At 34.0% G+C, this 14,710-nt stretch overlaps 1 protein-coding gene across 5 annotated transcripts in view; it reads right to left on the bottom strand.

Annotated features, from left to right (window-relative positions):
- Positions 1 to 14,710, bottom strand: part of LOC106882109 (tetraspanin-8-like) — a 719,463-nt gene that overhangs the window by 238,212 nt on the left and 466,541 nt on the right. For 3 of the 5 annotated variants that reach the window (XM_089350500.1, XM_089350501.1, XM_089350503.1), the window contains one exon: positions 2,886 to 3,012. In XM_089350500.1, coding sequence (XP_089206626.1) covers positions 2,886 to 2,951 — 66 coding nt within the window. In that variant the 5' untranslated portion in view covers positions 2,952 to 3,012. Of the gene's footprint in view, positions 1 to 2,591; positions 2,731 to 2,885; positions 3,013 to 4,341; positions 4,545 to 14,710 lie in introns of those variants that run through there. The other 2 variants (XM_089350502.1, XM_089350504.1) reach the window with 2 other exon arrangements.

Genomic DNA, 14,710 nt, shown 5'->3' with positions numbered 1-14,710 from the left:
ATCATACATCACACTTAAACACGCACATTCTCGTGTACACATTCATACACAAACAGGTATACACATTTTCATACACGAAAGATGGTGAGAAAAACAAAAAAGAAATGTAAAAGAAAAAGAAAAAAATGAAAATGAAGAACGGACTTAAAATGGCGTAGTAATGTAAAGTGTGTGATGCATTGAACATAAAAATGAAGCACAAACTCTCAATAGTAATATAAAAAAATTATGGAAGCTAATAGGGGAAAGAACCTAAATTTCACTAATGTAGTAACAACAGTGAAGTTAGTGTTTTTTTTTAATTAAAAAAAAAGCTTCTATAGATAAACTAGAGAAAAAATGTTTTAAAGTGTTGCAGACGTAATCTGCAAAACTCTCGGCAGTATAATATTTTGCTAACGAGATTACATGTTGTGTACGGGTTAGGAAATCAATGTATTGCAACCTTAATCCAATCACGAAAGAGTATGTGAAGTAACATTACCATCCAACTTTCTCTCTCTCTCTACCGCTTCTCTCCTGCTTTCTTCTTTTGCCAACATGGCAGTTTGAATATCTCTACATCATGGTACCCTTAAAACTATGATCGCTTTGTTGTATAGTTAATTAGTAAAGAATGGTGTATATACAAAAAGATTATTGCTATCAACTATTAAAAAAAAAACCCAGAAAGCTAAAGTACTTTCGTCACATAGTAAGAGCACAAGGTATACAGAGACTATTACTTGCGAATGCTCGAGAGGAAGACCGAGAGCCATCTGGTTTGATACATCACCTACTGGCGGAAACTATGATATACTGAATGTATAAGAATGACAAGAAAAAAAAACCCTAGGGGAGATCCTTGATATTCAACCTGCTTTAGATTAACTCCGCATTACCGATGAGTTCAAATAACTGCGAAACATATACAGAGTTTTCACGTTTCTATATTTTATTTTACATAATCTTTCCCATTAATTTAAAGTTAAGAGGTGTCACCTTTGTCTTTTATGATTTTATTATTTAAACTTTCTTAGTTCATGCTATTAAATAGGTTACAAAATAATTTATTAATTAATAATCTTTACTAAATAAAGGGAATATTTTCCTATACAGAAAATGAAGAAAAAGATTTACACTACTTATCGAAAGCAGTTGCAATGGAATTGTCAGCGACAAGATCGCATTTGGGCGATGAAAATTTCGAAGTCTCATGAAATAAATTTAAATGTAAAGGGAATTAAGAGTTTTACGCTATTAAATGCCTCTTTTATGGTATAGTTACTTCACTTTCAACACATGGTCTCATATAAAATCACCCGCTTGAAAAGTTCTATGTTTTATGTTATGTGAAATAGTAATATTTGTAACTCTTCCAAACACGTTCGAATATGCTTGAACATATAAAGAATGAATAAATAAGTTATAGTTTTAAACATAGCTAGATAGAATTTTATTATACTTAAATCCGTCCGACAATATATGGCACAAGAAACCTTAAAGCGATAGCTCGGTCTGGTGGAATTGCCAGTTAAATCCGGACTCTCCAATCAAACCTAACACTTTTGCGAAAAATAATGCTAAGAATTATGTAGAACGGGGTACACTTTCGCTTTGATTAAACGCTGTTAGGACAGAGAAAGCCTAGGTTTAAGTAGCTACAATAGCAATAAATCTAGCACAAGGTCTGTCGCTAAAACAGTAAAGGTAAGATATTTGTCTTTTCTGTTGAAGACTGTCCATTGAAATTATGCTTTTAAAGCTGCTGAGTAAAATCTAGTTCCAAAGTCGTGATTCTTTTTCCCTACGAAATCTGGTATTTCATACTTAATCTTTACTGAAGCTTTACTAATGACTGTTCAAACTCAATTTTGAATTTTATCCTTTCGAGATTAATAGCAACAATAAAATATTCTAATCTATCTGTAATGCTATAAGAGCTTTTGCTACGTCAGAGAAAATCATTTGCAAACGTTTTGATAGATGTAACTATATCTCCACCTTTGTAGTACCTCTCCACCGCTAATAACACCAATGTTCTTGATATATAATATAAGGCATATATCATATAACAACCCATTGCACATTTAAAACTTTCACATTCATAGATGCACAAAGAGAGACTAAATAAAAAGAAAACTATGATAATAAAGCAGTTATGCAGTAAAAAAAAGTACCTTCAGAATTTTGTGCTATATGTTATACCAGTGGTTCCCAATCTGGGGTTCGCGGAGCACCAATTTAGTCTAATTAGCTGATCCTACGTTATTGGAGTTTTAAAATTGTTGGATACAATATTTCAAGGACTACATTTACCATTCCGGGAGATTGAGCTACTATCTTTAACAAGCCGAATGACGATATAGCAATCATCCTCATTGGTTCGAATTGTAACTTTATAATATGTATAGGTACTACTTAAATGTAAGCAGCTGAACTTTCTATCCGTAACGAGTTTTACTCATACATACATATATTTATCTTTTATATATGCTATCTTTTATATATGTTATCTATTTCAAATATTTTGCATGTTATGTCCATGCTTTTTTTTGTCTTATAAATGCAACATGTAGAATGTACATACATATTTTATATATTTTACTTACGTTACGAATGCAATTTTAAGTTCTTCCTTTGTTTCTTAGGCCGTGCAAGAAATACTAAAACCGTGCATTGTTACACCAAACTCATCATAACACAACCAAAGAGTATTCGTTTTGGCTGACATGTATTCATCCTTGGATCAATGGTCACCTAATATGACTCATAGTCAGAAGTATAGTCTGTAACCACTTCATACGACCATCAAAACCAACACGAACTCGTACTCATGCAAACGTACACATACACACTGGGTTACTCGAACAGGAAATGATATAAATAAAGTGGTTTATACTTACTAATATGAGGAAGTTGAATATGAACATGGAATATTTGAGAAAATTTCCACACCTCGTCAACCCCATCTCGGAATATGAACTCGCCGTGACTGTCGGGTTAATGGTGACGGACTGAATGGAACAGGCTCTGCAAGGAAAAGCAAACATAAATAATACATATGAATAAGAGTAGAATATGCAAAGAAATGTAAATAAATACACATTAATGGAAAACAAGTATAGAAGAGATTGGTTTCAAATTTCGGCACGAGTCCAGCAGTTCTGGGGGAGGGTCAAGTCGAATACATCAATCCCAGTGTTCAACTGGTACTTATTTTATCGACTTCGTAAGGTTGAAAGACAAAGTCAACCCCGACGGAATATGAACTCAGAACGTCAAGACGGACGAAATGTCACTAAGCATTTTACTCGGAGTGCTAACGATTCTGTCAGCTTGCCTCCTTCGATTTACGTTGATGTCAAATTTTAGCAAAAGGTTAGTAAGTTCGGGGAGGGGATAGGTCGATTATATCGAGAGTTGCACTAAATGGAAGAATATTACATGAGATAGACTGGTATATTATCAAACTGGTGCAGAGACCGAAACAAAAATGGCCTTATTAAACTGCTATGAGGCATTCAACTTCAACAGTTCGGTTTAAAATATTAATTGCAGCTCCAGTGAAACGAAACTGCTCTCCAACTCAGGTTTGATTATTGTTCGAAGGTGTTTCACTTTTCTGATGTTGATAATTACATTTGAAAATGTACGAGCTTTACAATTTCCTTCCTCACCAGATTCAAGACTGACAATAATCTCCTAATGGATATCTGTCATTAAGAATTGTCAAACTGAAAATGCAGATTTATATTTGATATGTTTGAAATTAATTAGCAGATAATATTTAATCATTTTATCAACGGATTCATTTTTGTTAGATAGGAAGGAGGGAAGCGCTGATAACCCTTTACAGAGTCAACGAAAGTGGAGAGAGGATACAAGGTATCCTCAAAATGGAGACGTAGTTCGAATCCTTGCGACAGAACTGATTTGTTACTGTCGCCCAAAGTGCCAGGTGCAGGTATTAAATCATTTGATAGTTTGAGTCTACCACCTAAGTAGACCGTGACGGGCTTTGAACTCAGAACACAAAAAACCCGCAGCAAACATAAGGCAAATGGTTCGATGTTTATACGTTATCGTTAACCCACTGCCCTAAACTGGTACATCTTTTTTATCGATCCCTAAAGGATAAAAGTTAAAGTTGACCTCAACGGAAATTGAACTAAGGGCGTTCAATAGTGTTGAAATTAATAAGATGAGGCTTCTATCCGATGCTCTAACGAGTCTGTTGATTCGTTACCTACATACTGTTAGAGGGATCTATCTAGGAAGTGAATATTGGCATCATAATTTTTTCTATTGCGAAAATAATATAGTAATGCAAGCTGTAATAATATAGTCCAAGTTATTTACCGATTACTCGGTGCACAAGAGCAACTTAGATTAGTTACTACAAGTTACTATAAGCTAAGGAACATATACGTTGTAAGTTTGGTCTGAATAATCTGAAAAGCATCTGGTTCCTTGGTACTGAATTCAAGTTATGTAATTAGTTATATAGGCGCAAGCGTTGGTATGTTGTAGGAAGTGTGTTTCTCAACCACATGGTCCCGGATAAGTCTCACTGCGTGGCACAATGGGTAAGTGTCTTCTATAGCATATATACGTATTTATGTGCATATATATATATATATATATATATATATATATATATATATATATATATATATATATATATATATATATGTGTGTGTGTGTGTGTTTATGTACATATATATAGATATATATATATATATGTCTACATATTCATCTGTGTGCATTTGCGTTTTTTTATAGGTGTATGTATAGATTAGTGTGAATTCGTGTATACAGTGTACGTGGGCCTATGTATATATGCATACATATTTGTATATGTGTGTGTATGTAAACTTTGAACAGACGTCTGTATCTTGCTTTACGTACGAATATGTGCACATATTTACCTATGCTATGTACGTATATATATATATATATATATATATATATATATATATATATATGTGAGTGAAAATAAATACAAAAAGAGGGGTTTTGTATGATTGTGTATCGAGTAATATATTATTTTGTTTAAAAGAGTTCCAACTCTGTCTGTTTTATATGTTTTATTTATATTCTTGTAAAATTAATGTGGGATATGGAATATATAATATAAAAATGGATGGTACAATGAAATAAAGTATTCAATGTCTTATTGAATATATGGAATATGTCTTATTGAATAGATGAAATATTGAGTGTTCAATATAAAGGATTAAATATATAAAGGCGAATACGTATTTTCTATACCTTGTGGTATTTCATCATGGCCGGTATGACAGACTTTATATATATATACATATACACGTGTGTACCTGCATATATACGTATGTATTCGTCTATATGTGTGCGTATGCGCGTGTATCTAGTTCTATGTATATACCCATATACTTGGATGTGCGTGCGTGAGCGCGTATATATATGTGCGTATATATATGTATTTGTGTATGTATATGTGCGTCTAAGCATGAACACAAAAATATTCTCAACTTCTACATCCTTTTCTTTCTCTTAACAGTTACAACAGCGAAGGCTCATTATGTCATTTTCTCTAAACTAGAATGTATAATTTTCACGTTCATATCTGAAGTTTTTGCGTTTCAATTTTTCTGTGTTTTTTACCCAATCTCGAAATTGATGGACATATAGCAATAGATAAAACCGAATCAGAAAATCTCTAGTAAGACTTCTTTTTATTGATGTACCCGAAGAAACCCAGAACGGGTCAAAACATGTCGTACCTACTAAAATATTTTACTCATTCCATCTATTTTATTAATACTGTTAATATATATATATATATATATATATATATATATATATTGATAGGAAGGACACCAAAAGAAAGAAAGTGACCTCGATATTATGTAAATAGAAGAATTCATCTGTAAAAATATATGACACTTATTCGGTAGCCATGATAAAACTCCGAGTTTCGGATGCCGGGGCGGAAACCCACGCCAACATGTCTTCAGTTATCCGGCCATTGAAAATTCCTGTGAAAAATGACCGTTAAACAAAGGGAAATTACTGTGTAGTGACCATCATTAAGACAAAAGAGCTAATAGACCGCTAAGTAGGACAGATTCGTGCGCTTGCGCGAAGTTATAGACTTCTCTACTCCCTTACCTTAACCTACTTAGCGGTCTATTAGCTCTTTTGTCTTAATGATGGTCACTACACAGTAATTTCCCTTTGTTTAACGGTCATTTTTCACAGGAATTCTCAATGGCCGGATAACTGACGAGATGTTGGCGTGGGCCCCCGCATCCGAAACTCGGAGTTTTATCATGGCTATCGACTAAGTGTCACATATTTTTACAGATATATATATATATATAGGAGTAGGAGTGACTGTGTGGTAAGTAACTTCCTTACGAACCACTTGGTTCCGGGTTCGGTCCCACTGCGTGGCACCTTGGGCAAGTGTCTTCTACTATAGCCTCGGGCTGACCAAAGCCTTGTGAGTAGATTTGATAGCCGGAAAATGAAAGAAGCCCATCGTATACATATATATTTTATTTAATAAACACAATATATGTTTTTTATGTGCTACTATTAATTTCATGAGCTGAGAACTTCCCAAACAAGGTTTAATAACACGTCTCCCCACATGGCATAACGAGATAGTTTGTTATGCACATGAAGACACGTATTGCGTTTATTTAATATTTATCTTTCACCAGATGGAGTTCTGTTTTGTTGATCTTACCATCATGGAACAGTAGACTACACACACACACACACACACACACACACACACACACACACACGTCTCTGTGTCTGTATTTGTCCCCTACAATCGCTTGACAACCAGTGTTGGAGTGTTTACATCCCTGTAACTTAGCAGCTCGGCAAAAGACGCCGAGGGGATAAGTACCAGGCTTAAAAAAAAAAGTACTGGCGTCGATTCATTCGACTTAAAAGATTCTTCAACGTAGTGCTCCAGCGTAGCTACAGTTTAATGACTGAAACAAGTAAAAGATAGAAAAAGGAGATAAGTGAAGAAGTAGATAAACTCTTGGGAGACTATATACGCCAGTCTGTAAATTCTTGTATTCGTACTTTTACTGCACTCACGTCAAAATAATTTTGGCGAAGTCATGAACTTCCTAGGCCAAATTTTCTAAATGGTTATACTTTAAATATTATCACCAACATTTATCTATTCAACATTTACAATCCCTAAGCTAAAGACATCAAATTTGCTGCTACAAAAATATTATCAGCTAAAGACATATGTTAAACGATATTTATTAAGCTTAATTGTCAACCACGAGGATAAGTACGCCGTAAAATATTTACAAAGTTCGAGGAGGAATATTTACCCCAACAACATATTTTTATATATATATCTATATATATGCGTGCGTGTGTGTGTGTGTGTGTGTGCGCGCTCATACACACGAATATATTTATATACACACATTCAATACATAGATATATATATATACACACACACATATACATATATATATATATTTACATGTATGTACACACACACACACACACACACACACATATATATATAACATGAATGAATATATGAGTATATAAACACATATATATATCCATGTACCTATATGTATGTATGTATGTTTCTCTCATCCTCTCTTTCTTGATACATATATATATATATATATATATATATATATATATATATATATAACGATAATAATACAAATAATATGTGAGTATATTCATATATACGTACATATATGTACAAACTTACATCTACATTATATATGGATGCATATCTGGGTACAGGACGTCACAAAAAAACGTTGGGCAAAATGAAAAACATAACATAATGAGTGTACAGAAGCACAAACGGGCAACATAGAGAATATTTCCTTCATCAGCTGCCCCTATTCTAAACTAAGCGTTTCGAAGAATTAGGGCAGCATATATCTCGTTCTTATGTGAGATGCAGTGGACGGTACCATGGTGCCAAAGGTACCGTCCACTGCATCTCACATAAGAACGAGATACTGCAGCAGCCTCGGTTTCAGAGGACCTCAGCTCTTCAATGCCCTGCCAAAACATTTGAGAGACATGCAAAACATGGATACGGAGGTCTTCAAGAAAAACTTGACACTTTCCTCTCCACGGTACCAGACGAACCAATGGCTCGTAATGAGACGCAGTTTAGGGCAGCTATGTCAAATTCTCTTATACACCAGATGTGCCATCAAAACTCTTGATTGGACCATGTCAGGTGGGGGAGAAGAGCCATGCGAGGAACGTGAAAATCACGGTTATGCACCAGCATGACCGCAGCCACTTGGCTGAAACACATAAATAAATATATATATATATATATATATATATATATGTATATGTATATGTATGTATGCGTGTTTGCGTATATATTATCGTGTAGTAGAACGTAAATAATTTGTTTTTACAGAAGTGAGGAAGGATTTTAAATACCAGTGTAGAGTGTAATTCTTGCTCATGCTATTGCTGTGATTGTGTTGACAAAGACAGGAACTTGTTGAAATTTTCAGGATTGTTAACTCTAATTGTTTGTGCTGCAATTTAGCAGATCCTGGTAAGATCACTTCAGGCCTTCATTTATATATGGTGTTATTAGGGTGCATATGAATGCAAGATGTCTTACGTGTATATAAAAAACATTTGAAAATACATATCTTTCTGTATATATATATATATATATATATATATATATATATATATATATATATATATATACTTCTAATACAAGGATGAAATTTTATTATAAAATTTTATCAGTGGCTAGCATATGAAAAACACCTTTTAATGTGAAAATTATAAATGCAATTATAAACAAGATCACTCAGAGTGCGTAAACCTCCGCCAAGGCAACACCAACGTCCTCTCATCGATTAGCCGAAGATGATTTTTAAAGTGAGAATATCTTAAATAAACTCGACTGCTCTCACAAACGAGAATACTAAAAATGAACCCGACCGCGCTCAAAAATTAAGTAAAAAACAGGAAAAATAATCTAAAATCCTTGTCCGGTACGGGATCGATTCCAAAATCTAATCAGTTCGTGCCAGTCACGAGGCCAAACATCCCTGAAAGTTTCATCATTATTTATAATTGTATATATATATATATATATATAAACATGCATACATACATACATATGTACTGCTGTAGTGGCGATGTATATTGTTAAGCAGGCCTGTAAAGTGGTACGACAGTAATGCGTAATGTTAGTGTAGTGTTGGATAAATGATTTAAATATTATAGTAGTAATGTATAGTCCCCATGTAGTAATAATAATAGTGATGTATAAGTGCTATAGAAGAGAGTAGTGATGCATAGTGCTGTGTTACTACTTAGCTATGTTTAGTACTACGGTAAGGATATATAGTGCGATGCTACTATTTAGTAACGTAATTCTATAGTAGGGATGTGCTGTGCTATGGAACTACGTCTATAGTACCGTGGTAAGGATATTTAGAACTGTAGCGGTTATGGATAGTGCTTTACAAAGCAGCTTAATGCGGTTTATTGTGGCGTAGTGTATTGTGTAATGAACTTTTGATCTGTTTTGAATACTTCCAGTATTCTAATATTCCAAGAGGATATTAATTTCTAGTGGAAGATCACATTTTATTCCAGTATTGTAATATCTCTGTATTACCATTCTGCTTCTTCCAATTGTTCTGTTTTCTGTGTATGAGCCATTGTAGCTAGCTATTTGAATGAAGAGTTTGGAACGTTGCCAGTGAAATGTTTCTGTTAATTAAGGAAAACTTGGATTTCGGTGAAGTAATTATATCGCTGAATTTAATAGATTTGTTTGATATTTCACAGAAGATTAGTAATTTGTAAAGGCATTGCATAAAGACGGAAGACATCTGAAGAAACTCTATTGCAACGTAGGAGTTTTAGAACTTGTTGAGAGGAAAGCAAATAAGGATTGAGTGAAAAAGATCGCGCAGCAAGGGTTGAAACGTATGCCCCAATCAACAATATTATATAACGATATTATATAACAATATTTCATAACAATATTATTAAATAATAGTCTATAACACTATTATTTAACGGTGTTACTCGACAGATAATATTATCTAAGCTTCGTATTTTTAATTATGGTTAATATACAAACACTAAACAATAGTGAACAAGTTAAGTAATTAAAATGGAACAGCAGGACTTTTAAACGTAACATACTGTTATGTAATAAAGACGCCACTACACAAATGTTATCATAAATGTACATCAGTTGTCATTAAATATCCATTATGCTAAAGGAAAACAATCTGAAATTGATAATCAAATATTGATAATCAAATCTGAATAATATAATTTTACTAAACCAGCTTTTATTTTTATCTAAATGATCAACATATTCACAATCGTACATACGTAGGTATTCAAACTCACGCACACATAGGTATTTACCCTTATATCCATACAATTAAGATCACAATCTATCCAGTGAGATAGGTTCTAGATGGTCATTCAACTTGCTAGAAATAGCAACAAAGCTACTCTCAAATCAGATCTATCTTACAAAAAGAAAAACATCAATGGATAATGCATTTGTAATCCTATCGTCTGAAAACAAGTTGTGATAGGCATGGCCGGAATAATTTGCTTATCTTTCCTATACAAAAAACAACAGAGTCACCTTAATTTTGAGTGATATCTATTTATAACCATCTATTTGGAGGAGTCCTTGTATATTGTGAATCATGCTAGAAATTTTCTGAAAATTGTAGTAACACTATTTTTAGTCTTCCCATGCTTTTCTAGTCTCACAAACAAGAATATCAGAGTCCTGAAATTTTTCATTGAAATTATTCGGAAAAAACCGCAAAGAGCTGTTATAGACAAGAAATAGCGACAACAGTAGATGTCCTACATGTATGCAAGGTTTCAAATTTAGATCCTGAGAGAAGAATGGATATTGTGAATATCTCTGCTTTTTCTCAAAATCGTGTCGTAAGGTAATTAACATAACATGGATCAGCAATCGAAAAGGCCTCCCAATTTCAGTAGAAATAAATTCTGCAGTAACTGAATTCTACTTTACACCGCACACTACTTACTGTGAAAATACATTCGCTCTAATAACTATCACGAAATGTTTGACTTCCTTTAACTCTAGGTTTATATCTTACATGGCTGATGCAATTTGTATTAGCATTACACATATTCGCCGAATTAGTAAAGGTAAATTTCAATTTTTAGTACATTTCGCTATAAAAATGTGTTTAATGACTGCAGATTGCACCAGTCATTGATATTCCGTTTTTCTTCTAAGATTCAAGATCAAAATAAATTTAAATAAATTTTTTACTTTCTCCGCCACGTTTGATGCAAATCCATCTGGAAGAGTTTTTCGCACTTCATAAATGATATTCTATCATAGATGAGAATATTATGTAGTGTGATATTTGTATATTTTTGTTCTTTGTTTCACATCATTTCAGGCAAATTGTGCAGGAAATAAATAATAAACCAATATGTTTTTCCCACAAAATAAAAACAAATATTAATAACTCAGAAAAATTTTTATGAAACATGAAAAATTCGAATGAATACTGTAAAAAATATATAAAAGATTTATAGTTGATATAAAAACGTTTCATTTATCAGTTATTTATGAAAATTCATGGAAAATATGTGCAAAAAATGTGGTATAGGAAAAGTTTATATATATATATATATATATATATATATATATATATGAGTTGAAAGTTACATTGCAGTCAGTACGACTACTCAGAGAGTGAATAATACAGACAAATTTGGTGTTCTTGAAAGTAATATATAAAATTATCATCACTTTGGTTAGGTACATATGTTTCAGATATGTACACTCGCATGTTTTCAGAGAAAAAGTTACGGGTTTGTATTTTGTTACAAACTGAATATCCCCAGCAAGTGACACTTCTCATTACATTTAAAAATGAAAGTATTTTCGTTAGTTTGAAAAATTGTGACAGAGTTCTCATCTCAAGTCTTTTCAACTATCTCAGTACAATTGATAAGGTTTAATACTAATCTCAAATATTGACCTGAGGAGTGGGGAGTAAGTCGATTACATTGACTCTAATGTTCAACTATTTATCTTATCGACCTCGAAAGGTTGAATGGCAGAGTTGGTCTCGACGGAATTTGAACTCAGAACGTGAAACCAGAGGAAATGCTGCTAAGCATTTTGGCCAGCATGCTAACGGTTCTGCCAGCTCACCGACTTAATATTGCATGCTAATATCAAACCTTATCTCGTCTGTCCTTACATTCGGAGTTCAAATTCCACCGAGGTCCATTTTGCCTTCTATCCTTCGGGTCGATAAAATCGACTTAATCCCTCACCTGAAATTTCTAGGCTCGTTCCAAAGTTTGAATCCAATATTAAACTTTGTCTAAGGCTTTGCCTTTCATCTTTTCGGAGTCGATAAAATAACCCTGGGATCGAAGTAACTTAGTCCCTCCCCTGAGTTTTCCGGCTTTCTACCAAATTTTGAAACCAATATTAACATATAATATTTGCATTTCTGAAAGCGACGAGCTGGCGGAATCATTACCGCGCTGGGAAGAATATTTAGTAGCATTTCTTTCGACTTTATATTTTGAGTTCAAATGCCACCGAGGTCAATTTTGCTTTTAAACCTTCGGGCCGATAACATAAAGTACCAGTTGAATGCTAAGGTCAATGTAATCGACTTATCTCTCCCCTGACGTTGCTTCCCTTGTGCCAAAATTTGAAACCAATATTTGTATTCCTGTAGGAACATCTAACAACGTGTTACTGTGCGTATGTGTGTGTGTATATATATATATATATATATATATATATATATATATATATATATATTATGCGCGTATATATCTTTTATCTAGTTTCAGTCATTTGACTGCGGCCATGCTGGGGCACTGCCTTGCAGAACTTTTTGTTGAATGGATCGGCCCCAGTACTTATTGTTTTTAAAATTCAAGTACTAATTCTATCGGGCACTTTTGTCAAACCGCTTGTAGACACGAACGCCGGTTGTCAAGCGATGAGGAGCCAAACACACACACACACACACACACACACACACACACACACACATTTGTAATTGTATATTTGCCTGTGTTTAGGTTAGCTTTGTTGTAAATGTCCCTTTATAACTCGTAACCAAATGGGTCTACAAACAGAACTGAACGGATTAAATGCTAGCCTGAAATATGCAATGTGGGCGATTGATCGACTAAAAAACCTTGAAAGTGTTGCCCCAGAATGGCTGTAGGCGACTGACTAAATCGGGTAAATTAGATAAATATTTCAAACAAATAAATGAATAACTATATAACGGCCTAGCGGTAACGTGTGCCAAATGAGCAAGCAGCAGTAGAAGCGGATAATTGATGAGGGCTTTGTCAGAGTGCATTGCTGCGCTGAAATCTTCACAAGGCAAATTATTAAGAGATATGCAGAGAAGCGTTAACACACACCACAACACCTAATAAAACGAGAGAGAGAGAGAGAAAAAGAAAGAGAGAGAGAGATAGAAGAGAGAGAGAGAGAGATAGAAGAGAGAGAGAGAGAGATAGAAGAGAGAGAGGGTGGGGAAAAATGGAAGATCACAGCTCCGAGCAGAAATATTATCTGAAGCAGATTCCATAAATCTGAGCTAGAGTAATTTAATTTTTTTTTCATTATTATTATTTTAATAGTAAACAGACATACTGGCATGTCCAAAGTTTGGCCTTTCATACACGATTTATTTCCTGTATGAGTTGGTTGATATATAAAGAGAAATAAGCATCAGAGCTACATTGGCTTGTGACTACATTAAATTATTGAGCGAATTGAATAAAATATAAAAGAACTTCCTTTTTACTTTGCATCTAGAAATGCAATGAATTATATAGAACTTTTGAAAATAGCTGCCATATTTGATAGAAAAATAAAGGTAGAAATAAATAAAATATCATGACGCATTTAGCGAATATGATATTCAAAGTATGAAATAAAATTAATCTGAAAGTGTTCTTATAAACAGTTGTTAAATAAGTTGAGAAGATATATATATAAAAGCTAGTCTATAGTCCAACTTTACTGACAGAAATGAAACAGGAAACTATATGTTTAGAAAATCAGACAAGTTCTACTGCAGAAATGTTAAGGTCGACTAATGATTTTAGCTTGAGTTTAGTATATATACATTCTCGTTATATACACATTATATACACATACATGTTGTTATTAATTGCTTACAGTGTAATTTTTTCTGTAATTTACTACTGTGTGTATCGTTGTTGTTGTTGGCACTCCGTCGCTTACGACGTCGAGGGTTCCAGTTGATCCGATCAACGGAACAGCCTGCTCGTGAAATTAACGTGCAAGTGGCTGAGCACTCCACAGATACGTGTACCCTTAACGTAGTTCTCGGGGATATTCAGCGTGACACAGTGTGACACGGCTGACTCTTTGAATTACAGGTACAACAGAAATAGGAAGTAAGAGTGAGAGAAAGTTGTGGTGGAAGAGTACAGCAGGGTTCGCCACCATCCCCTGCCGGAGCCTCGTGGGACTTTAGGTATTTTCTCTCAATAAACACTCACAACGCCCGGTCTGGGAATCGAAACCGTGATCATATGACCGCGAGTCCGCTGTCCTAATAACTGGGCCATTGCGCCTCCACTGTGAGTATCGTCGGTTGGCAAAAAAGGTACCTGACTAACTAGGCTCATGTTCTGGTTTTGA

The sequence above is a fragment of the Octopus bimaculoides genome, chromosome 4 (genome assembly GCF_046866305.1).
Source record: "Octopus bimaculoides isolate indiv1 chromosome 4, ASM4686630v1, whole genome shotgun sequence".
NCBI lineage: Eukaryota > Metazoa > Mollusca > Cephalopoda > Octopoda > Octopodidae > Octopus > Octopus bimaculoides.
Note: the sequence above shows the minus strand (reverse complement) of the source record. Positions and strands in the feature narration are given on the sequence as shown.